Source organism: Lolium rigidum, chromosome 3 (assembly GCF_022539505.1).
Source record: "Lolium rigidum isolate FL_2022 chromosome 3, APGP_CSIRO_Lrig_0.1, whole genome shotgun sequence".
Lineage (NCBI taxonomy): Eukaryota > Viridiplantae > Streptophyta > Magnoliopsida > Poales > Poaceae > Lolium > Lolium rigidum.
The window spans coordinates 50,586,297-50,611,871 of NC_061510.1; the positions used below are offsets into that span (position 1 = coordinate 50,586,297).

The 25,575-nt window shown below is 44.5% G+C and overlaps 1 protein-coding gene and 1 pseudogene across 1 annotated transcript; both read left to right on the forward strand.

The window, feature by feature from the left end:
* Positions 1-3,680: 3,680 nt before the first annotated feature.
* Positions 3,681-19,322, forward strand: LOC124701588 (tau-cadinol synthase-like). The gene is made up of 7 exons (XM_047233679.1): positions 3,681-3,838; positions 6,010-6,268; positions 6,574-6,946; positions 17,571-17,789; positions 17,890-18,025; positions 18,487-18,732; positions 18,819-19,322. The coding sequence occupies exons 1-7, from the start codon at positions 3,731-3,733 to the stop codon at positions 19,107-19,109; spliced, it is 1,632 nt and encodes a 543-aa protein (XP_047089635.1). The 5' UTR covers positions 3,681-3,730; the 3' UTR covers positions 19,110-19,322.
* Positions 19,113-21,178, forward strand: LOC124694815 (annotated as a pseudogene).
* Positions 21,179-25,575: the final 4,397 nt, after the last annotated feature.

The following is a 25,575-nucleotide window of genomic DNA, read 5'->3' on the forward strand; positions in this document are numbered from 1 at the left end:
CTTTCTCTCCATAACTTCTATCTACCGAACACCGATCCACCTATTTTTGGCTTGTTGACGACGCGGTATGGTAATAGTATGGATATGTTCTCTTCGTCCTCTTGGTCGTACTCGTCATTCGATGAATTGTATGATGAACTCTACAAATATACATATGAAATGACTTCACCACAACTAGCTAGTAGCAAAAAAAAATCGACAAAATGATGGCGGCCGGCGGAGGCGCATACCTTGCGAGCAAACCGGCGAGCATCTTGGCTGCCCCATGTTGACAGTAGGCTTGACGACGACGACAGGGACGGAGACAGGGGGGGACGAGCAGGGGCTACGCCCCCCCTATGATCTTGGTTTTCTTCACAAAATTAGCCCTGATTACTTCTTATCTACGGTGTTTCTGCTAGCTTAGCCCCCCCTATGCACAACATAGCACTAGCTCAGCCCCCCTTGAGCTAAGATCCTGGCTCCGTCCCTGGACGACGACATGGCGACGACGGTGCGGGGTATGGAGAGGAGAAGGCGCGGGGAGGCGGGGAGAAGCGCCGGCCTTGTGCCTGTCGGTGGCGACGGCGGCCGGTCGGTACAACGCGGCTGAGCGACCGGAACTGCCGGCACGAGGCGCGAGCGAGGCGGGTCTACAGCGCGGCGGCGAGCTATAGCAGGGCCGGCGGCGGAATCGACCGGCGGCGGCGGAATCGTGCTGCGGCGGCGCGGTGGGAAAATGGAGGGCGCGGGCGCGGGGGAATTTTCAGCCGTTGTGTATTCGCGCGCGTCCGCAGAGATGCCGCGCGCTGCAGCCGACACGTCACATTTGGCGCCCCGGATAGTGCAAAAAGCCACGCGCCCCAAATTTTTTGCTGCGCCGCCGCGGATAGCCGCCTGTTGGAGGGCCGATTCTGTCTCTACGCGTTGTATATTGGCGGGTTTTTTAGCGCCCGAGCATTATAGCGGGCCTATTGGAGTTGCGCTTAGGCGGAAATAGTTCATGGCACTAGTTTGTAGATGCTTTTGGACTGAAGTTTGTCCTCTATGGCACTAATTTTGGAGATGCTTCAGGTCTGAGTTTTGTCTTCTATATGACGCTAGTTAAGCTGAATCGTTGTTTATAAAGGAAAGGGAGATACTCAGATACACATAAGATTGGCACTAATTTGCTCATATTATCAAAACAATAGGAAAGAAGCCGAACGGGTACGAGAGAAGAAAACTAGGTGATCCCAAGACGACGGCTGGGGTCTCACGTCTCCCCAGCTAGCGACATTGTAAGTCTGGCCCGTCTCGAATGGCCTCTCAAGTTTTCGAGGTGTGACGGATCTCGGTCTCTTGTTCGCGAGAGAGATCATGTTTCTGTTTTAGCATGTTTTTATGCGTTTATTTGAATGGTGAGACGGTGGTTACATCCTAAGAGCTACATGCCCTGTTCCCTCTTCAATGGTGCATCTAGCACCGCGAAGGGTGTGTGGAGTCTTTTGGAATCTCATTGATTTTCATCTTCATTTGGTGTGGTTGCAGGTCAGACTCTTTCAACTACAATTCTCTTCTTTGGGAATGGTTGTTGCATGACGATAGTCTGCCTAGTACAACAAACTGTACTACGATAAGTTTTGCTCAACTTCAGTGAGGGAGCGGCGAGAACGGTAGTGCGCCTTCGGCTTATTCTAGTGCTTTTAGTCGTCGCTAAGTGGTCCAATGATCTATTTATAATTTTATTTTTTTAAGTTTTTTATACTTCTAATAATGAGTAATAATAGATTGATGGATTTTTTTTTGCTAAAAAATAAGCAAAGAAGCCAGTGTGTATGTCCTTACCAGTTTAATCCGAACCATGACAACCACTTGTAGTAACGAATAAAAATATTTGGGATACTAAAAAAAACAAAATCAAAGAGCGCCGACAGCAAAATGAGAAGAGATACGTCCACGTCATATGAATATTCAGGTCTTACGGTACATTGTTCTTTACCGGCAGCTTTATTGACACTTCAGACGTGTTTGGTCGTACTTCTCCATCTGTTAGGCTTTTTACAATGGGTTGAGTCTATCATAATAGGCTGTAACCTTTCTTAAGATACAAGTACTCTAAATGCAATGTTTCTTAGTGGTTATCTAAATTTAATAATTTTGAGTTCATACATGCATGTAGTTGGACTAATAATGCCTTTTGTTTATAACTGCGCGCAAGTGTTGTATCTTAAACTAGTTACAATGCATAGTATTATATAGAATTATCATGTGTATGATTTTTTTTTAATCAGGAGAGGTCCCGAAGGACCTAGAGCTTTATTTCATTAACATCAGTGGAGTTACAATTCGTAGAAAGGGTCCTAAAGAAAACGAAAAATACAGACCGACCCTTAACATTTTCACTGAGGACCTCAGAAAGAAAATAGAACACGCGGTCAGGTCCAGGTCCTTCTCCACCACGCAGAGCCTTGCCGGAGTCAACCTCCACGCCGTCGGGCGCGGAGGTGGGAGCTAACTCCAGCGAAACTAAAGAGCCTCCGCAACAGACAAAAGTGCCCGGAGGTTGTTAGTGACCCGAGGACGGCCGAGATCCGCCACCATCACACAAGGTTGGAGGAGCCGCCCTTCGGCCATGGAATACGGCGACAGCGGCGCCGTGGTAATCCTCCGGTGAGAAGCATTCACACTCCCCTGTTGTGGATGCAGCGGCCAGCCACCGACAGTAAGCAGCATCGCCTCCCCACACTCGTCACCATGACGAACAAGGAGAAAGGAGCTTGATGTTGCTTCGTCGGCCACCAAATCCACTTGAAGCCACCTTATTTACGGAGTTCTTTGCCTCACTCCGCTGCCACACCTTCGACTCCAACCACCGGAGTACCATGAAGCAGAGGATTAAGACGATGCAGAGCCAGATCTCGTCGCAGAGATCCGCCTCCTCCCTCCCGTCATCAACGCCATACGCCATATAAGACCTAAAACAACACCTATCTACTCCGGTGCCATCTCCTCTCCAACTCCGGCCGGCTAGCCCGGCGGAAAGGGAGAAGGAGCGGCCCGGTGAGAACGAGGAAGGGCTCTGGAACTGTAGCGAGCTGAGAGGGACAGAGGGGGGAAAAGAGGCGCCTCTGTTGCTCGTGTATGATATTATCATATGTTACTATCTCTACAATGCATGGTATCATGTAGTAGTATCATAGTCTTTTTATATTAATTGATTTGTAGAATCTCAATGCAAATCTATGTATAAGATCTAATTAACAATAAATTATCTAGTATTGCATGCTATGATACAGTATCTACCTATGATACTATTACCCTCTCTCTTTTCTTTAATTACACTTCACATCAGGTTTTTACATACATAAAATGTATGATACTATCTACGATTTTCTCATTGTGGCTAGTCTTAGCTAAGATATAACACCACTATCTTTAATCAATAAATAAGTACCACATAAGCAAATTACCTATAATATCGCTCCAAAAACACTCATTGTGCCTTATCTGACTACAGTTGACTTAATTGTGTTTGGTGCCAGTTGCTATCTCGTGATAAGCGTGACAATCAATCCTAGCCAACAGCCAATATTTTTTTTGCTTGGCTTGCCAACGCCCAACAACCATTAAATAAATGCCGCTTAATTGTTAAAAAAAAATCGCACGTACCGGCTATATAAGACCATCTGCCGTTCCATGTTCTTTCAGAGCCGCTAGTCTACACACTACTATACAAAACAATTGATCACCGGTACATATATACGTTGTCATGGCGTTCTCCCAGGTTTTCACCGCTCTGGATGTGCCGCTGGCGCCTATGTTTCATCCCACGATATGGGGTGACTTCTTCATCCACCACAGTCCAGAAACATTACAGGTATGCTCGGTAGAAGATTGATCACATTTCAATCTGCGGTAGTATGTTTCTCGTTCACTTCCAAGGAAAGCCAAGCATTGTGAGACGTAGGTATACAATGTTTGTCGGTCCTCCCACTGCCTCCCCTTGCACCGAAACACAATCGTCGTGCCCACATTTTTACGCCTTAAGTATTGGAATGGAGAGAGTAGGATCAACCTCCCAGCATAAAAAGACTCAAACGGTTCGCTCCCGTCCTTCTTTGAAACGGTGCCTCTTTCTTAATCCGTAAGAGAACCGATAAGAGTGGTGTCTCGACAGTGGCGGATCTAGGAATTTTTCGAAGCCCGGACAAACCGGTAACACAGCTATTTTGTTTTCAAGATACATGTCAATAAATATAAGCATCTTTAATTAAACATAACTGCATGGACACTACCAAACCTGTGGCGATTGACCCAAAAGAGGCTTCAAGCTCAGTTCAACTATTTACAAACATATCACCAAATACAATACGTACTAAAATTGAGCTGTTAGCGTCAAAATTGAAGTAAATTTTATCTGGAAAGTACCTATGCTGCCTACATGTCCTATCCGATTCTGCATAGAATGGGAATCGATCTGGTATTGATCGACCGACCGGCTGCTGGTTTGCCTGCATTGCTGCTGATGGACTACCTGCCTTCCTGGAGGATTGGAGGCCCATGAAGTGCCACTGACGAGCCAGCCTGGGCACAACCGCATATCTTCCGATGTTTGATCAATCATATGACGCACGAGCCGCACTGAGAAGCCCGGTAAAGGCCGGTTAACAGGGACGGTAGGTCAGCCCATATGTGACGGAAAACCCAACATTATGCTCATTCCAATGTTTCAGAAGATCAAAGTGCCAAAAGTGCCAATGCCCCGCGCGCCTAGTATGACTCGTATGTCATACAAGCTTCATCCACCAATCCTTGCATAGTTGTCGGTCCAGAAGGTCAACATTTGTTAATACGAAGCTTCGATCAACATTGTTATGTGATCTATATAATAAAATCAAAATAGTCATGGTAGCTATGCACCCAAACCCAGCATTTGGATTGGCCTTTAGAGCATTTTGCACCACTGATCAACTTCCAGAGGAGAGTGGACGGTGACAGCGTTGCTTTTCTTTATTAGGAGCTGCGCGGAAACAACAAACGAAACCACCTACCTGACCCGGCGACCCGGTCAAAGTATCTGCCCACCGCACTGCTAGACCAGCCTGACACAAAAAAGGCCCATCTTCCTCCCTCCACCGGCATGGTTCCCCACTGCAGGTGCGGCTCCACACCTTTCCCGGTGTGGTTCTCCTCCATCGGCGTCCACATGGGCGGCTCCCCTTTAGCCCGCGCCCTCAGTGGCGGACCCAGAACATTTACAAAGCCCGGGCAAACATGCTAAAAATGCCTTTTTTCGAACAAAACTGCTATAGAAAGTAAGAAACGCAAGCGAGCGCGCCGCCGCCAAGCCTGGGCGACTGCCCGGGCAGGAGGGATGCTAGATCCGCCCCTGCGTGCCCTCCATCCCTTATTCCCTCGACCACCGCCCGCATCCTCGAGGCCCCCTACCACCGCCCACAAAACGGAAACCGACTTACTTCCCGAGCTCCCCAGGCTATTCTAGTGAGGAGACCGGCTTACGTGTTTCCCATGGTAGAAATTCCGCGCTGTATAATAAAAAAACCACATCCATAATAAGTAAATAATTGTAATACAATTCTAGTGAGGAGACAAACAAACAAACCATTTATTCATTTATTTTTCAAATCGGCAACTATCATCTATAAATTACATAATATAGGGGAGCCGTAGTCATTAATATGTAACTTCGAAGGTGAAATTTAAGCACGTCTGCAAAGCACACACTAGAAAAGAAAGTACATATTTATCAGGAATACTAATTAATGATGCCTATACTGGGAATCTAGTAGAAGAAACTTTCCTATTTACGTTTGAACATAGCATGATACATTTGCATGTTCTCTAAATAGCTCAGCAATTTGTACCAACATTAGTAACAATTGATACCTGCAACTTTAATCAACAAACATACTGTGAGCAAACACTGCAATTTCTCCACCTATCACGCAGCTAAATAAACTTTGTTCATACAAAATATTTTAATTTACTCTGCCTAACTTATATGTATTTTTGGTATGGATCAAGTAGATGTCCGAGGAATGCATGGAAAACAGGTCTAATCAATTGAAGGAGAAAGTGGTTGGGGTACTTGAGGCTTGCAATAATATAGTTGAGAAACTGAAACTTGTGGACACTCTCCAACATCTGAGTATAGATCATCATTTCAATGAACAAATTGTCTCCACATTAAGAAGCACCCATTCTTCTGAATTCAATAGCTCTAGCCTTCATGATGTTGCTCTTCGATTCCGCTTACTGAGGCAACACGGATTCTGGGTATCTCCAGGTATGTACGAAGAAGAAACGCTCTAACATTGTGTATATGATATTATCTACAATTAAGCTTCTAGTTTTACCTACATATTGATTGCTCTTAGACATAATTTTTTTATATGATGCTAGGTATCATGCACCTCCACCTACTAGTACTAATTAGGAAAGATCATTAAAACAAATAACACATAAAAGCAACTTTGCTTAGAATACTAGTGTGTTACTCGCTTAAAAGACAACAAATATGATCCCAGAATTACCAAAAACTAGCTAATAATATGCTCACTGCTCATCAGATGTATCATGTATATCTTGCAGATGTATTCAACAAGTTTAAAAATGAAGATGGGGCGTTCAAGGTTGACATAACTAATGATCCCAGGGGACTATTAAGTTTATACAATGCAGCACATCTATTAACTCATGGAGAGATAGAACTTGAAGAAAGTATCGTTTTCACAAGGAAACATCTTGAGTCTATGAAAAGTGACCTTGATTCCCCATTGGCTGAGCAAGTCAAGCGTGCTCTTCACTTACCACTGCCAAGGACAGTGAAGAGAGTAGAAGTGTTGCATTATATTCCAGAGTACAAAGACGATCCGATGCACGATCCATCTATTCTAGAATTAGCTAAACTTGATTTTAACCTGTTGCAAAGCCTCCATTTAAAGGAGCTCAAGGATCTCTCCAGGTAACATACATCTTTGGCATAAAATAGTGTCAAAATATGAACTTCTAAATATTAGGATACTAAATCGTGTCGGATGTGATAAAAATGAAGGAAAACACTCCCTAGTGTCACTGAAAGTTTAAGAAACAAACATACGAGACTAGGTCTCCACGACTCCACCCATGTTGAAAAATAAGTACAACCCGTTCCAGCTGCCATCATCATATTTCAGTCCTCATGGTGCTGAAGAATTGATCACATGTTTGTATATAAACGCTAGTAAAGTTAATATTCGTTTATTGAAAACAACATCGCTATTACTAAGCCACAGTGACCAACAAAGATAAAAGGCTCTAACCATGACCAAATCATGTAGCCTATTTCGTGATTTTACCATCTAGATACATTGAGAAGAATCAATAAAATATTTTATTTCCAATTGAATCATTTAAAATATTTTAAATTTCAGTTTTATTTGTCCAAACGAAAATCTAACGAATTAAACCCATAAGAAATACTACCTCTGATTTGAAAAGTATGTCATTTATCGAAAGCTTACTGGCCAAAATTTAGTATTTGATCATGTATTATATAAATTATTACCTTCAAAAAATATAATTTTTATTATACTAAAATTTAGCCTTAATCTATTATATAGTGCTTAATTATATGTGTAATACAACATGTTTGCAAAGAAATGGATGGTCATATTACCATCTCAAAGACTGTGTGGATATCCTTAGCATTTCAGATCATGAGAGTGCAAAATACCTAGCCTATCTAAGGTCAACCAATAAAGTACTGCATCTATCCTAAAATAATAACTGCACTTATAGCTCTTCTACTCCCTCCGTTTCGTTTTACTTAGCGTTCTAGCTAAATTACACATACCAAGACAAGCGACGGTAGAACTATTTTAGTACTTTGATGGACTAATTTGCCCTCAGCTACAGTCCCACTTCCATGATTACCATAAATACATGCATGCACAGCCCACCAGGCATGGATACGTCCTCGTCGCCTCGGTTCCTATCCAAATGAATGCATGCATGGCCACACTCCTCTCTCAGCTTCGTGAGCGCGCGCAGCTTTCAGTCTTTTTCTTCTACTGCGCGCCATTTCTGTCCCTTTGAAACCACTAAACTCAGCGCTAAACGAAAATTAGCGCCAGTTTTTCGCAGTGAAATTCTGAAATGTGAGCGGCAGTTTGTCGTCCAAATTTTTAACGCAGTTTCAGAGCACCACTATAAAACACCCGGTAGGTGAAACAATGGAGTCATTCCTTCATCTATCTCTCCTCTCTCCTCTCGTGATTGCACGCCATGGACAGCAATGAGCAGATCGACCTGAATGAACCGATCAATTGGGACGAGATCGATGAAGAGTTCAGCGGTGACGTGTTCGGACTCAACTACGTCTATGTCTTTGAAGAGAACGATGATGGTAAGCTCAAGTTATACTCTCGTGATTTACGTTTTAGTTGTGTGTTCGTTCCTGGAATCAATGAACTGAAGCTGAAGCACCTTCGTAATTTCAGAGGCAAGCAACGAGCAGGCCAGTGGCAACGCCGCCGGCCATGAGGAGGCAAGCAACGCCGCCGGCCATGTGGATGCGGACGCATCGGTGGGGAGCAGTGGTGTCGGACGCGGGCTTGGACTCAGGGGACGCGGCGCCTTTCATGCCGGCCGAGGCGCAGCTGGTCGAGGACGAGCAGCTGGACCATCTGCTGATGGCGTTCCCGACGGAGGTGAAGCTGGGCGAGGTGACGGCGGCCGCGGGCACGGGCGCACCCTTGGACTCACGGGACGCCGCGCTGGTTTTTCCTTTCGAGGTGCAGCCGGCCGAGGCGGAGCTGGCCATGGCGTTCCCGGCGAAGGCGTAGCAGGGCAAGGAGCAAGAACTGGTGATGGTGTTCCCGGCGTAGGCGAAGCTTGGCAAGGTGACGGGGGCCACGGAGGAGCGAGACGAGGTCGGGGACGAGGGAGGCTGGGCCTCGCAGGACGCGGCCGTGCACACGTGTGGATTACTAAGTGGAATGCTGTGAGCGGCGAGGTGCCGAACGGAGAACCGAACCGGGCTGGGCACGGGCGTGGGCATGTTGGACTTGCCGGACGAGGCAGTGGAGAGTTGGACTTGAACATCTCCAGCGACCATGACATCGATGACGAGCATGCACATGGTGATGGTTAGTTGTTTCTGCATGACCAGGCGTTGTTTCTGCATGACCAACCAAACTCATCTATTCTTCGTATGCATGCAGGTGGTAATGTTGAGGAGAATGAGGGAGGTGAAGGAGGAAGTGGTGGCAATGGCAATAGACGAACCATTAAGAGGACACAATGGAGAGACGAACAAAAGATTGCCATATATTGCATGCTGTTGGAGAGGTCTGTTGATGGACGTCTTGGTAAAAATGTCACCAAGGAAGTAGCCGAGATAACCAAATGTCCCCTAAGGACCGTGCAAAATGTTTGGAAGAATGCAAAGGAGAAGGGAGGTGTGGAGGGAATATTGAGCAGGAAGCCAAAAAACTGTGGGCGTAAGAGGATAGATTTGGACTCCGAATCACTCAAACAGATAGAGCCTAGGTTCCGAACTACACTCGGAGATGTGGCCAGTAGGTTGAACATGTCGAGGACTACCCTTTGGAGACGATTGAAGGAGGGCAAGCTGAGAAAGCACACTAATGCTATCAAGTCTACGCTTACTGATGCGAATCAGATACGCAGAGTTCAATGGTGCTTTGATAGTTTTGATCCTACGAGCTTACCAGACGAGCCAACTTTCTCAGGGATGTATCGCATTGTACATGTCGATGAAAAGTTTTTCTTTCGCACTAGGAAGAGCCAGAACTTCTACCTAGCCCTTGACGAGGAAGAACCGGAAAGAGTCACCAAGAACAAGAATTACATAGAGAAGGTAATGTTCATCGCCGCTGTGGCGAGGCCTCGGTATGACGTTGATGGTACCGAGACATTTGACGGTAAAATTGGCATATGGCCATTCACGTTTGAAGAGGCGGCTAAAAAGGATAGTCCTAACCGTTTGAAGGGGACAATGGTGACAAAGGTGATCACGTCGGTCACTAGGGATGTCAGTAGAGACTGGTTAGTGAACAAGGTTCTTCCTGCTATAAAAGAGAAATGGCCAGCGTCAGAACGTGGTCAGACAATTTACATACAGCAAGATAATGCTAGAACACACATTCCAGTAGATGATCCTATTTTCTGTGCCGCGGCCCAGGCAGATGGTTGGGATATTCGTTTGATTTGTCAGCCTCCAAACTCGCCTGATCTTAATATCCTAGACTTGGGTTTCTTTGCTGCATTACAGTCGTTGTTTCACAAGTTGTTTCCTGGATCGCTTGATGAAATTGTTCTTAAGGTGTTCCAGGCATATGAGCAATACCCCACAGAGAGAACCAACAGGATCTTCCTCACTCTACAAAGTTGCATGCGGGAGATTTTGAGGTTAAAAGGAAGCAACCACTACAAGGTGCCTCACATGAGGAAGCTAGCGTTGCAAAGACTAGGGATCTTGCCGATTAGGTTACAGTGTGATAAGATGATTGTGGACGCGGCGAGAGACTTTCTACTTAATGTTTAGTTCGTTCTGGAATTGTTGTAATCGGTGTTTAAACTTTGAACAATATTTATCTAAATTTCAAATCATGAATACTCTCTTGTTTGAACTACTCACATCAGATTTCATGACCAAAATCACATGAGATTCCATTAAATATTTCGCATACATAGAAACTTACATAGAAACTTGCATACAAACTTGCTCAAACTTTATAGAGATTGATAGATAGATGAACTAGTTCTCCATGGTGTCCAGAACAAACTCCTCATTATCTTCGTCTTCTTCAACTTCGGATGAGTTACGACCGCAAATAAAACAGTAGCCATCTTTTCCCATTGCGACGGTAGTGGAGCAATCTTTGCACCAATATTTCATTGGAACAATCACGTTCGCGCACAACTCGCAACGACGCAAGTCTTGAGGAACTGCCCGCTTGCATCCAAGGCATTGGAAAATTGCGGAGTCACCACGGACACCACACCTATTGCACACCGAGGGGCATATGCATACCTCACAAGTTGAACTAAGCACCAGATCTTCCACCTTGTTCTCCATGAAAGCCTCCTCGACCTTGTTCTCCATGGGAGCCTCCTCGACCTTGTTCTCCATGGGAGCCTCGTCCACCTTGTTCTCCATAGGCGCAACCTCCACCTCCATGGTCTCCTCACCCTTGATGATCACGGCCTGACTACCCATGCTCTCCGAGAATATGAAGATGGGGAATACTCACCGAAGAGCTTGGTGCCTTTTATACACAACACAGGAAGAGAAACCGGTTCCTTTTCACATGCTATGTGAGTTAAGAGAGAGGAAATACGGAGCAGCTCATGCATGCGGCCATGCATAAATCATGTTCACACTACATGCATGCCAACTATCATTAAGTGTGGAAGGGGAGACGAATGTGTGGGAGGAAACAAGGAAGGGAGCTGAGCGATTCGTGTACTGGCTTTAATGCATGGCAGGACCAGCGTGGGGGCATATTGGGAAGTCAAGGTGCAAACGCTAAGTAAATTGGAAATTTTTTAAAAAGCTAGAACGCTAAGCTACAACCTCCGTCCTGGTTTACAGCTCATGCACGTATTTCTAGGTCACTAATTTAACCACCGTAACACAAGATATATACCACAAAACATATATCACTAGAAAGTTTAGATGATGTACTTTTTAATGGTATAATTGTTATATTATAATTCTTATGTTATATTAGTTAAATTGATGATCTTGGGATACGCGTAATCCCTGTAAACCGGGACGGAGGGAGTAAGTAAAAAAACAACTTTGACAAATTTTACTAAAAAAATGAAGCAACATATATGACATCAAATTGGTATAATATGAAACTACATATAAAAGTAACTTATTGATACTAAATTGGTGTCATAAATGTTGTTAGTATTTCCCATAAATTTGGTCAAAAGTTAAAATAATTGACTTAGCAGTATACTCCTCCCTCCATTCTGAAATAGTCTACATTCTAGACCTAAAAATTATTCTGAATTAGTCTACATTTTAGCTTTGTAATCAACAACAACACAAAAGATGAAGAAGTCTTCCTCTCCCTATTGCATGTCATTAACTATAATGTAGCTTGAATTGGTTGTTCACATATCAAACCAGTACTACTAAATAACATACTAATTGGTCTTAAAATTGCAGAATGTAGAATAAAAGAAAACGGGGGAGTACTTATTTGTGGATGGAGGTTGTAGGAAACTAGAAATTATTATGTTTTTGGAAAATCAATGGTTCTTCTTAATTGATCCCCAACTAGCCATTTCGCAATATTTTCCATTAAAAAGGGAGCCCTACTTCGCACGATGCTCCTTCCATTCCGGTTTATAGGACCTACGTGCATCCCTAGATCGTCAAATTGATGAACATAACATAAATTATACAACATAACGGATGAAACCCGGTATAGCTACGCACCCCTTCCTCGTATGACACCTGTCCATTTGGTCAAACCCTATTACTCCATCCCGCCTATTACTATAGCAGCTTAATGCCTATTACTGTGTCAGCTTAATTAGTGGTTATACCGGATATCCCCAACCCCATCCCGCACGCGCATGGAAGCAGCCCGACCTCGCCTCCTCCCCAACACCATCTTCCCTGCCGCCCCAGATCCATCTCTCAAATCGAGTCAACGGGCTCCAGCTATTGTGGCCAAAATCTCGAGGCTGCAGGAGCTCAAGAGGCGGTAATGGCGGACGCCCAAGATCCCGACGCGGACGCCGTCCACCGCCGCGCCTCGTCTGTGGCTCCATGGTCCTCCACCAATCGATTCCCTGGCCTTGTACACGGCAGACGGCTTGGAGTGATTGGTGGCCTCCGCGGCGCCCTGACGAACCCGCCGTTGGCCATCGCCGTCCCCGACACGGGCGTGTGGGCCGCATCGGCAACATGGGAGGGGGTTTGGAGAAGGCGCTGCAGGAGGGAGGTATGGAGGTGGAGGGTGCTGCGGCGGCGCCTGGTGGAGGTGGGGTACCCGACGGCGCGAGGTGGAGCTCGAGGGGGAGGACATGGCGTACGAGCTCCGGTGATCTTGCGACGGCCGCGATGTTCAAGGGCAGGTGTTTCGCAGACGCACTCCAGAAATCTAGCGCCGACGGCGGAAATCCCTCCCGAGTCCGGCCGGGAGGAGAGAAGATTTGGATCGCCATGGCCGCCCCGGATCCCCGTTGACTCGATTTGGACGCCAGCCCAAGCTCCTATGCGACGCGATGAGCGGCGCGTCCGCGACCTTGAGTGGAGGTTTGTTGAGCGTTCAAGCGCGTCAGTGGGGATTAGAACATTAGCTACTTGGGCTTACTGTGGACAGCGTCGGACACGGTCAAAGCACAAGCCAATTTAGTCCAAATCTCCGCGCAGATCAAACGGTAATGGACGCATGCGCAGCTACCCATGTGTGTACTGAATTCACTCTCTACAACATAAAATTATATCATTAGAAATTAGAACATCTAAAATTTCTTATAACATATGGTATTTTGTAACATATACCTTTTATTATGATGGTCAAACTTACAATCTAGGAACCACCCAGGATCTATTAACCGGGTTGGAGGAAGTATATACTCACTCCATCCCGGTGGGATAGGCCTATCCTAGGTTGTCAATTTGACCAACATAATACAAGTTATATATTACAAAACATATATGATTAGAAAGCTTAGATGTTATACTTTGTAATGGTATAATTTTTATGTTCTACTATTTGTATTATGTTGGTCAAATTAAAAATCTAGAAATACACGTATGTCTCACCCACCGGAATGAAGGGAATATTAGCACATGGATTAGCTATTAAATCTCTGCGACCAAGGATGACATGGATTGGCTGTTAAAGCTACTTCTCTCCCCGTATTTCCTCAAATGAGCTTCAGGTTCATTATTGTAATGACTAAGACTACTCATAGTGGGAGTAACTTCACTAGTAACTAAGTGTCCAACTCAGCAAATTTGCTTATGTGGCAGTGAGTTAATGAGGAGAGAGGAGGATGGAGTAGCATAGCTAGTTACTGTAACATCACACTTCTCAAGATACAATGAGTCTATAAGCTAATTAATGAAGACATATATGATACTACTTTGATGTTACTAACCACTATGAAGGTAGTAACATAGAGTAACATGTGCATGTTACTACTCTATGTTACTTCCCACTATGACTAGTCTAAATAGGGATAGTACCGAGGGAGGAGCCCACTCTGTTTGCATACAAAACTGTTCACACGGCTGCATGCAAGCATTTTTTCACCGGCGCGAGAAATTAGGGTGAAGGAAGGCCACACCTGAGTAGGGAGTCATGCTACACATACAGGCAGTTTTCCTACGGATTAATCATACGGACTGACGTGGTGAGCCATCATTCCATCAGTGTGAGCATTTTTAGGAACAGACACCGGATATCACCAACTGTATGAGAGGCCACGTCCATCCGTAGGTTTATTTCGTAAGCACTTGTCCGTAGGTGTAGGATTATTGAATATGAGTCATGCTACACATACGGGCAGTTTTCCTACGGATTAATCATACGGACTGACGTGGTGAGCCATCATTCCATCAGTGTGAGCATTTTTAGGAACAGACACCGGATATCACCAACTGTATGAGAGGCCACGTCCATCCGTAGGTTTATTTCGTAAGCACTTGTCCGTAGGTGTAGGATTATTGAATATGAGTCATGCTACACATACGGGCAGCTTTCCTACGGATTAATCATACGGACTGACGTGGTGAGCCATCATTCCATCGGTGTGAGCATTTTTAGGAACGGACACCGGATATCACCAACCGTATGAGAGGCCACGTCCATCCGTAGGTTTATTTCGTAAGCACTTGTCCGTAGGTGTAGGATTATTGAATATGAGTCATGCTACACATACGGGCAGTTTTCCTACGGATTAATCATACGGACCGACGTGGTGAGCCATCATTCCATCGGTGTGAGCATTTTTAGGAACAGTACACCGGATATCACCAATCGTATGAGAGGCCACGTCCATCCGTAGGTTTATTTCGTAAGCACTTGTCCGTAGGTGTAGGATTATTGAATATGAGTCATGCTACACATACGGGCAGTTTTCCTACGGATTAATCATACGGACTGACGTGGTGAGCCATCATTCCATCAGTGTGAGCATTTTTAGGAACAGACACCGGATATCACCAACTGTATGAGAGGCCACGTCCATCCGTAGGTTTATTTCGTAAGCACTTGTCCGTAGGTGTAGGATTATTGAATATGAGTCATGCTACACATACGGGCAGTTTTCCTACGGATTAATCATACGGACTGACGTGGTGAGCCACCATTCCATCAGTGTGAGCATTTTTAGGAACATACACCGGATATCACCAACTGTATGAGAGGCCACGTCCATCCGTAGGTTTATTTCGTAAGCACTTGTCCGTAGGTGTAGGATTATTGAATATGAGTCATGCTACACATACGGGCAGTTTTCCTACGGATTAATCATACGGATCGACGTGGTGAGCCATCATTCCATCGGTGTGAGCATTTTTAGGAACGAGACACCGGATATCACCAAGCTGTATGAGAGGCCACGTCCATCCGTAGGTTTATTTCGTAAGCACTTGTCCGTAGGTGTAGGATTATTGAATATGAGTCATGCTACACATACGGGCAGTTTTCCTACGGATTAATCATACGGACCGACGTGGTGAGCCATCATTCCATCGGTGTGAGCATTTTTAGGAACGGACACCGGATATCACCAACTCGTATGAGAGGCCACGTCCATCCGTAGGTTTATTTCGTAAGCACTTGTCCGTAGGTGTAGGATTATTGAATATGAGTCATGCTACACATACGGGCAGTTTTCCTACGGATTAATCATACGGACTGACGTGGTGAGCCATCATTCCATCAGTGTGAGCATTTTTAGGAACAGACACCGGATATCACCAACTGTATGAGAGGCCACGTCCATCCGTAGGTTTATTTCGTAAGCACTTGTCCGTAGGTGTAGGATTATTGAATATGAGTCATGCTACACATACGGGCAGTTTTCCTACGGATTAATCATACGGACCGACGTGGTGAGCCATCATTCCATCGGTGTGAGCATTTTTAGGAACGGACACCGGATATCACCAAGCTCGTATGAGAGGCCACGTCCATCCGTAGGTTTATTTCGTAAGCACTTGTCCGTAGGTGTAGGATTATTGAATATGAGTCATGCTACACATACGGGCAGTTTTCCTACGGATTAATCATACGGACTGACGTGGTGAGCCATCATTCCATCAGTGTGAGCATTTTTAGGAACAGACACCGGATATCACCAACTGTATGAGAGGCCACGTCCATCCGTAGGTTTATTTCGTAAGCACTTGTCCGTAGGTGTAGGATTATTGAATATGAGTCATGCTACACATACGGGCAGTTTTCCTACGGATTAATCATACGGACTGACGTGGTGAGCCATCATTCCATCAGTGTGAGCATTTTTAGGAACAGACACCGGATATCACCAAGCGTATGAGAGGCCACGTCCATCCGTAGGTTTATTTCGTAAGCACTTGTCCGTAGGTGTAGGATTATTGAATATGAGTCATGCTACACATACGGGCAGTTTTCCTACGGATTAATCATACGGACTGACGTGGTGAGCCATCATTCCATCAGTGTGAGCATTTTTAGGAACAGACACCGGATATCACCAAGCTGTATGAGAGGCCACGTCCATCCGTAGGTTTATTTCGTAAGCACTTGTCCGTAGGTGTAGGATTATTGAATATGAGTCATGCTACACATACGGGCAGTTTTCCTACGGATTAATCATACGGACCGACGTGGTGAGCCATCATTCCATCGGTGTGAGCATTTTTAGGAACGGACACCGGATATCACCAATCTGTATGAGAGGCCACGTCCATCCGTAGGTTTATTTCGTAAGCACTTGTCCGTAGGTGTAGGATTATTGAATATGAGTCATGCTACACATACGGGCAGTTTTCCTACGGATTAATCATACGGACCGACGTGGTGAGCCATCATTCCATCAGTGTGAGCATTTTTAGGAACAGACACCGGATATCACCAACTGTATGAGAGGCCACGTCCATCCGTAGGTTTATTTCGTAAGCACTTGTCCGTAGGTGTAGGATTATTGAATATAAAATGTTAGGAACCAGGCTTAATCCAGGAGAGTTTTGGACATGCAATTTTTTGAAGTGAGCCTAATACACCAGGACGGAGGGTGTAGTTGATTGTTATGATTCAATTAATGTGTGAGACGTTGTATGAGTGTTTTTATATTGAATGAACAATCATGCATTTTTCTGGAAAAGTACATTGAGTTTGAGGCCTGCAAATTTTCCGTGTTCTTAAATGTAAGGAGCTCATGTTGTTCAGTTTGAGAATGTTTAGAAAAATGCAAGTTTACTCCCATGAGCTGAAATTTATGCCTAACAACTTTGAGACATCTTTTAGTGCATATGTATTCTTGTAAATGAACCAAGCTATATTTTTTTTTGAAGTACAAGCTATATTTTTTTAATAGAACATTAACAACAAAGTCAATTTCAGATGGTGGGAAGATATTTCTAGAGAAGTGGGGCTAACATACTCACGGGACCGCATTGTTGAGTGCTACTTATGGTCATACATGACATACTACGAACAAGAGTATACGCGTGCAAGAATGATTTTTGCCAAGATAATTGCAATGATGGCCATGACAGATGACACTTTTGATGTACACGCTACTTTGATGGAGTGTAAACAACTCGATGAAGCTATACAAAGGTTGGAGATCCCATCATGTTTCATTGTATTCTCAGTTTTAGAATAAAACATGCATTCAAATAACTGCACTCAAATGTGTAACTGGTTGAATTATATATAGGTGGGAGGAGAGTGCTGTTTCTCTACTTCCAGAGTACCTCCAGAAGTTTTACCTCAAGTTGATAAGCACATTCAAAGAGTTTGAGGACGAGTTGAAACCAAATGAGAAGTACCGTGTCCCTTATAGCATAAAAGCGGTACATCATTCTCATCTTACAACCCCAAGATGAATATGACTTAGTGCTATGTTTTATTTCTTTAGTTTTCCAATATCTTTCCATGATGATCTGTCACAAAAATTTTACCTTTTTTTCCTCATAACACAAGTTATACTCAGGACTTCAAATATTATGTAACGGAACTGTATCAAGAAGTATCTCCACTCGAAAACTTACCTGTTTGGAATATCTCTTGTCACGAAAACAATGCTATGCACAAACATGTTAGTTGTACGAATCACACAACAACATGAGATAAAAGTTTTGTTGATAGCAATGCTCCTTAAGATATCATACCAAGTGGGTATGTAATCTGATTATTTTACATTGAAGTGGTTAAAATAATCATGTATATGTCAAATACACAGCCTTTGTGCCTACATCCATATCGTTATCCAAATATTTTATTAGAAGTACTCATAGATTTTCTTCATTTGTAGTTTCAAATATTTTCAAGTAAGCATCTGCAAGAAGCGGAATGGTTTCATCAAAATCACAAGCCCAAATTCAATGATCACGTTGAGGTATCAATATGCTCCGCCGCACCATGCGCATGTGTTTGCTTGTTAGTTGGTATGGGTGATACTGCAACAAAGGAGGCACTTGAATGGGCACTCGGTTGCACGGATGCTGTCAGGGCTTGTGCAGTGGTGACACGTTTTATGAATGATCTTTCTGCATTTAAGGTAAAAATTTATCTCGAAAATTACCACTGATATTTTCTATCCATTGACCACGATAACACCCATGATGAACCATGTGTTGCTCACAGCAAGGGAAGAACAAATATGATGTGCACACTTCAGTGGAATGTTACATTAGTGAACATGGCGTGGAAAGTGATGTCGCCTTTGCCAATATTGGTTCTATGATGGAAGATGCATGGAAGACCACAAATGAAGCACGCTTTGAGCGCCCTGAGATACTTCCGGCGATACAACGAGTTGCGAATATAACAATCAGCATGATGTTCTGGTACGATGACCACAAGGATGCTTTTACATACAGCAACATCATTGAAGGCACGATTAGGCGTCTGTTTGTCAATCCTATTCCCCTCTAGACAATGGCGATGTGGTACATGTTTGTTGACAGTATCATTCATCGACAGGAGTGCCAGCGACCTCACTCTAAGGAAAGTTGTATCATGTAATCTACTACAGTTGGGCTTTACTGCCTTACTATTATTTTTGTGAACAATTACAGTGAATCAATAAGGCTTTGTATTAGTCAGTATTACCTGAAATGCAACAAAAAGGAGTTGTACTTTATTATATGCAATGTGCAGAGGCCGGGGCTTTGCTCCCATATCGAAAAATGTATTTTTGCAGTGGCATCTAGTAGAATTATGTTATGAATTTCTTCTGGGTCTTCGTATAATAACATTGTTTCTGAATGAAGCTTCGACTCCCCATGTTGCTGATTTAGATGCAAATTCTAGAATATCCCAATGCCTTAGACTATTATGTAAAGTTTCTAATGGATACATTTTAGTTGTTATTCACACAAGCGTTTTGGTATTGATAGCTTATGCCTTTAGCCCCTTTTAGGACCCTCCTGGTTTCAAGATATATCTTGAGTGATTTTTTTAATTACACCCCCTTTTTTCTTTATCATGGTACATTGCTATGAGTAAGAAAGAAAGTATCACTTGTGCACGCCCAAACTTTAAGTATACTTTTGTATTGCTCTTCTAAGTTCTAACACACACTTGTTTACCTATTATGCTCTCCTTGCAGATATGTCTAATCTGTATGCGATTTTACTTATGTAGTGTTTGTTCGGCGAATGGAGAGGCATCTTTGGACGAACTTTTGATCTCCATGCTCTCTTCTTCAAATCGTTGGAAGAGCACATTATAACATCATTTAGATGGGTATGGTATCTACACTTGATTGTTGATGCACTTGCTGTTTTCACAATCATTTTTACCTCAGACCACACTTTTCCTTTTCTAAGGTTCCGTTTGTTCTTGTGGATCCTGAGAAGTCACCGGGAATGGTGCATGTGAAGTTAGATGGGATATTTCAGCAAGTATTGCCTCTTACAACCGTTTATCATAAACTTATCCCATTCGAGCAAAGTTCTTACACACTATTTCGGACTATTGTTGGCAATGGCGATCCAGTAATTTCCTGTGTTTGTACGCATAAACAGATATTCTAGGCAATACTACCTTGATGATTTCTTTCTATAGCTATCTGCTTCTTCATTATGTAGATTGCATTATTGGACAAGGAAAAGATTCTTCTACTGGGAAGGAGCTTACAGCAATAGGATTATGTGGAGTAAGTAATCAGGATGTTGAGATCACCTCATCCCCAGAGCTACCATTTTTCTTGTAAGTATATTTTTAACCATATATGTTTTCAGATTCTTTCTTACTTGTGCCAATCACCAGAACTTGAGAGCATCCATATTTTGTTATGCATGTTAAGGTATCTTTCACTGCAGTTCCACATTTCTATAACGCTTTACCTTGACTCAGGTCTGATCTGACCAAGGGTGAGATGGAAGTCGAGATGTCATCACGTGCTAGAGCGTTCTTCTTGGATTATTGTTGCCCTTGGAACTGTGTCAGTTGGCTTAATAGACCTTGCCATTTACAGGTACCTTTTGTAACATAGTGAACAAAGTGGTGAACTAAACGATTGGGTGAAATTATATTTTCTTGAGCCATCAGATGTGACATTTGTCACCATTGCTGAAGGTTTGGTTTACTGGTCCTTGATTGTTATGAGATAAATGCATCTGGATACTCCACGTCAGGAATTTACTATAGTCATGTTTGTTATGGATATTTGATGTTTGTAATGATGCAGGTTCTAGGAGAGAGTCGAACGGCACATGGAGGCTAGAAAAGCTCAAGAAAGGTTTCACCAGGGCGACAATGAAGATGATGATGCTGTTGAAAATGGCAGTGGTGACGACGAGCCGGGTGAAATGGCAGACGGGAAATTATGTGCCATATGCTTAAGGAAAATAAGGAAGGAAGCTTTTGTTCCCTGTGGTCATCTCGTCTGCTACTGCAACTGCGCAAAAAGGCGGGTAGTCATGGATGAATAACTGTGACCTGTGTGTAGGCAAGATATCGACCACATGCTCAGGGTTTATGACTATTGGGGTAATTGAATAACTCTATTCTTCCGAAGGGCTGGTTGAGTCGTTGTTAACGACGGAGATACCAAATTGATCTATCGAGGACAATTAAATCACAGCAAACAACACCAAAATTTGTTGGTTTTGCCCTAGATCCTTGCGAGCTCGTGACCTGAAACACAGCGAGAAACAACAGATACAAGAACCCTAGATCGAACAAGAGAAGAACGATTTTCGTTGGTGCATATCTATTATTTTCCTTCCTTGCTTCTCTAACTTTTATAGACGTTTTACAGATAGACTCCACGCCCAACACGGCTCACAAACCGAACCCAACACGACGTGACCCGTACGTATACGGTTTAAACCTTCCTAAACGAACGACAAGATTAACTTCTACAATCACCTCCTTAAGCTTGTCGCTTCTTGTCTTCCTTTATTTCTTGAACACCAACCTTGCACCTCATTTCTTGAAACTTCGGCCTACTCAACGCCTTTGTCAAGATATCCGCAAGTTGCTCGTTTGTGCAAACATATTGCACATCTATGCTTCCAACTTCCACACGAGTCTCGGATAAAATGATATCGAATTTCAATGTGCTTCGTTCGCTCATGAAATACCGGATTCTTGCAAAGTGCAATAGCTGATTGGTTATCTATCCGGAGCACCACTGGTTCCACCTCCTTCTTCATCATCGGATCAGCCAATAGCCTTCCTAACCACAAAGCCCGGCACGCTGCTGAGCTTGCAGAAATATATTCTGCTTCACATGAGGAAAGTGCCACTACTTTCCGCTTCCGAGAGCACCAACCGATCGGGTTGCAGCCAAGGTAGAATACCATTCCGGATGTACTTTTCCGATCATCTATGTCACCTGCCAAATCACTATCCGAATAACCATGAAGCTTCAGCCCTTCTTCTCCTTTTTCATACACGCATCCATGATCCAAAGTCCCCTTGACATACCGCAACACTTGCTTCACGGTCGCAAGATGTTCGGTAGTCGGTTTCTCCATGAAGCGACTCACAATGCCAACAGAGTGAGCTATATCCGGCCGTGTATGAATCGGGTAGCGTAGACTTCCCACTATGCTTCGGTATTGAGTGCTGTCCACGAGAGGATTCGAGCTCTCCTTGCTCAACTTTGCTCGTGGATCCATGGGAATCAAAGTTGGGTTACAATCTTTCATCCCACACTTGTCCAAGATCTTTGCTCGCATATGCCGCTTGACTCAAGGAAATTTTACCGGAGCTTTGATGCACTTCAATACCAAGATAGTAGCTGAGCAAACCAAGATCACTCATGCTAAACGAGCGTCTTCATCTGATTTTTGAAAGCATCAATTTCTTTAGCACTTCCTCCGGTGATGATTAAATCATCAACATAAACTCCAACCAAGAGTCTTTCTCCTCTTCGGCTTCTCTTATACACAAGCATGCTCTAATGGACACTTTTCAAAACCAAGAGCAACTAGTGATTTGTCCGAGTTTCGAATTCCATGCCCTAGGCGCTTGACGGAGTCCATACAACGCCTTGTGCAATTTCAGCACCTTGTGCTCTTCTCCTTTCTTCTCAAAGCCAGGCGCTTGGGCCACATACACCTCCTCAACTAGATCACCATTCAGAAACGCTGATTTCACATCCATGTGATGCACTTGCCATCCTTCTTGAGCTGCAATAGCTATCGGCAATCTCACTCGTTTCCGGTCGAGCTACAGGTGCAAACACTTCTTCAAAGTCTATGCCCTGCCTTTGCACATACCCTTTTGCCACTAAACGCGCCTTATGCTTGACAACTTCTCCTTTGCTATCCCTTTTCGGTTTAAAAACCCACTTCAAACCAATAGCTTTGTGACCAGCGAGGCAATGTGGTCAATGTCCACGTCTTGTTATCATTGATAGATGACAACTCTTCTTCCATAGCACGTCTCCAACTTGGCACATCCTTTGCTTCATTGTAGTTTCCTGGTTCTTCTATTCCGAGAAGACATAGCCCAGAATACTCAAAATCTATAGGAACCGTATCCCTGTAGATTGAGGAGACATTGCGTAGACGTAGTGGTTCACTCTCCGAGGATGCACCCACCGACGCAGCCGCCGGCGTCCTTGGAGAGTTCGGCGCAGCCTGCACAGGCGTTGCCGGGAGATCTTCAGGGTTCCAAACTTCAAGCTCGGGATAGTGGTCCGCAAAACCATCACCATCTTCGGTCGGACCATCATCGACAGGTGTATCGAACACACCAATATCCTCTCGAGTTCTCTATCTCCTGTGGATCATCGCGCGGACCATCCTTAGCCACCTCAACTCCTGCATCAAGGTGAGTAGAAAACTCAACAACAAACGGCTCATTATTAGCATTAGCCCCGTCCGGTTCGTTGTCCCATCTCCAAGCTTTTTCTTCCTCGAACACCACATCTCTAGAAATGTGAAGTTTCTTTGTCACCGGATCATACATCCGATATGCCTTTGAGTGAGCAACAGTCTCATAGCCGATAAAGACCATCTTCGTGCTGCGATCTTCAAGCTTGGTTAGGTGAGGTGTTGGCTTCTTGACGTGTCCAATACAACCGAACGTCCTCATATGCGCCACATTTGGCTTCCTCCCATAGATAGCTTCATACGGAGTCTTATCAGGCACACTCTTTGTAGGTGCCCTGTTTAGCAGGTATACTCGCCGTGGTAACCGCCTCTCCCCAAAACGAGTTTGGCGGATTCTTGCTCTTGAGCAACTGCGAGCCATAGCCACCACGGCTTGATTTCTTCTCTCAACTACTCCGTTCTGCCGAGGTGAGTAAGGAGCGATAAGGAACCTCTTTATACCCTTCTCTTCACGAGTAGTCATTGAACTCCCTTGATGTGAATTCTCCTCCACGGTCGGTGCGTAAGGAGCGCACTTGCGGCTTCGAGCTCCATCTCTGTCGCTGCCTTTACCTTCGGGAATGCCTCGAAAGCCTCATCTTTGCTTCTTATCAAGACTATCCACATGTACCGTGAGAAATCGTCCACTATCGGGAGAAAGTACTTCTTCCCCGCATTTGTGGCCGGTGTGATCGGACCACAAAGATCACCATGCAGTAGCTCCAACGGTGTAGCAGCTCGGAAACTCGACAGAGCTGGGAACGATGCCCTGTGTTGTTTCCCTACGAGGCAACCATCACACACACGCTCTATCTGATCAATGTGTGGCATCCCTAGTACCATCTCTTTGTCAGCTAGCTTCTTCAGGGCATGAAAGTTCACATGACCGTACCTCGCATGCCACAGCCACGCATCTTCCCTTGATTTTGCTACCCAACACTCCGGTTTCGATTCATTTATATTCAGAATATACAACCGGTTGCTAGAGCGTTTAACCTTTGCAAGCACTTTCCTTGCCCTATCCCATAGAGTCATATAACCATCGACGACCAAAGTTTTGCAGCCATATTCATCTAGCTGACCAATACTTACTATATTACTCTTCAACCGTGGTATGTAATACACCTCGGTGAGTATTCGATGCTCGCCGTTTTGGCACTCAAACAGGATAGATCCTTTTCCGCATATTTCTACTATGGAGCCATCTCCGAACTTAACCGAACCCGGTGACACCTCTGTCAAGCTCGGTGAATTTTTCTTCGCAGCCTCGTCATGTGGTTACCGGCTCCGGTATCAAGGTACCACCGCGTGTTCCGATTGCCTTTAAGCTTTGGGAAAACCTTCCTCTCATGCAAGAATACTCGCTACGGTTCGGACAAGCATCATCTAATGTCGAACGCAGGTTTCGCCAACGAGCATGTGTTCCTCATGATCTTCGCCTCTCTTTGCCGGATTAGCCTTCAGCCTTCTATCCGGTTCCTTGCGATCCTTTGCAAAGTGCCCCTTTTATTGCGGTTGAAGCACTTCACCTCCGAAACATCATGATCGGGGGCCTGCGTTCATCGACAAAACGGTCACCCTTGCCATGGCTAGGGTTTCGCGGACGTGCTTGCCCACGGTCCTTTCCGCCACCACGACCATCATTGTTCTTACTGCTCGAGGCTTGGTATTTCTTCCTCTCTTTTGCTACTCGAGCTTCCATCTCAGCATGTGTATACAAGCAGTTTTTCACCGCTGTCCTTTGCTTCTTTCTTCCCCTTCTGATTTTCCTCGTGCGTCCGCAATCTACCGATCGCTTCAGGCACCATCATCTTGGTGATGTCGGTGAACTGCTCAATAGTCCCGATAATATCCGTGAACTTATCCGTGACTGATGCAAACAGTTTCTCAACGACCTCCGTATCTGTGACTTTACCGTCGAGAGATTTGATCTCGCTAACCAGGTTCGTGATCTTTACTGAATACTCGGCGATCGTCTCTCCTTTTGACATCTCCAACTTGTTAAGCTGCCGCTTTAGCACTTGTGCACGGGCGCGCTTTACTTTGTCTTCGCCGATCCTCATCTCCCG

Excerpts from the sequence above, each read along its gene's own strand:
- LOC124701588 (XM_047233679.1), top strand. The coding sequence starts at position 3,731 with ATGGCGTTCTCCCAGGTTTTCACCGCTCTGGATGTGCCGCTGGCGCCT. Across the intron at positions 17,790-17,889 it reads CTCGATGAAGCTATACAAAG|GTGGGAGGAGAGTGCTGTTT; the intron begins GTTGGAGATCCC and ends AATTATATATAG. Across the intron at positions 18,026-18,486 it reads TCCCTTATAGCATAAAAGCG|TTTCAAATATTTTCAAGTAA; the intron begins GTACATCATTCT and ends CTTCATTTGTAG.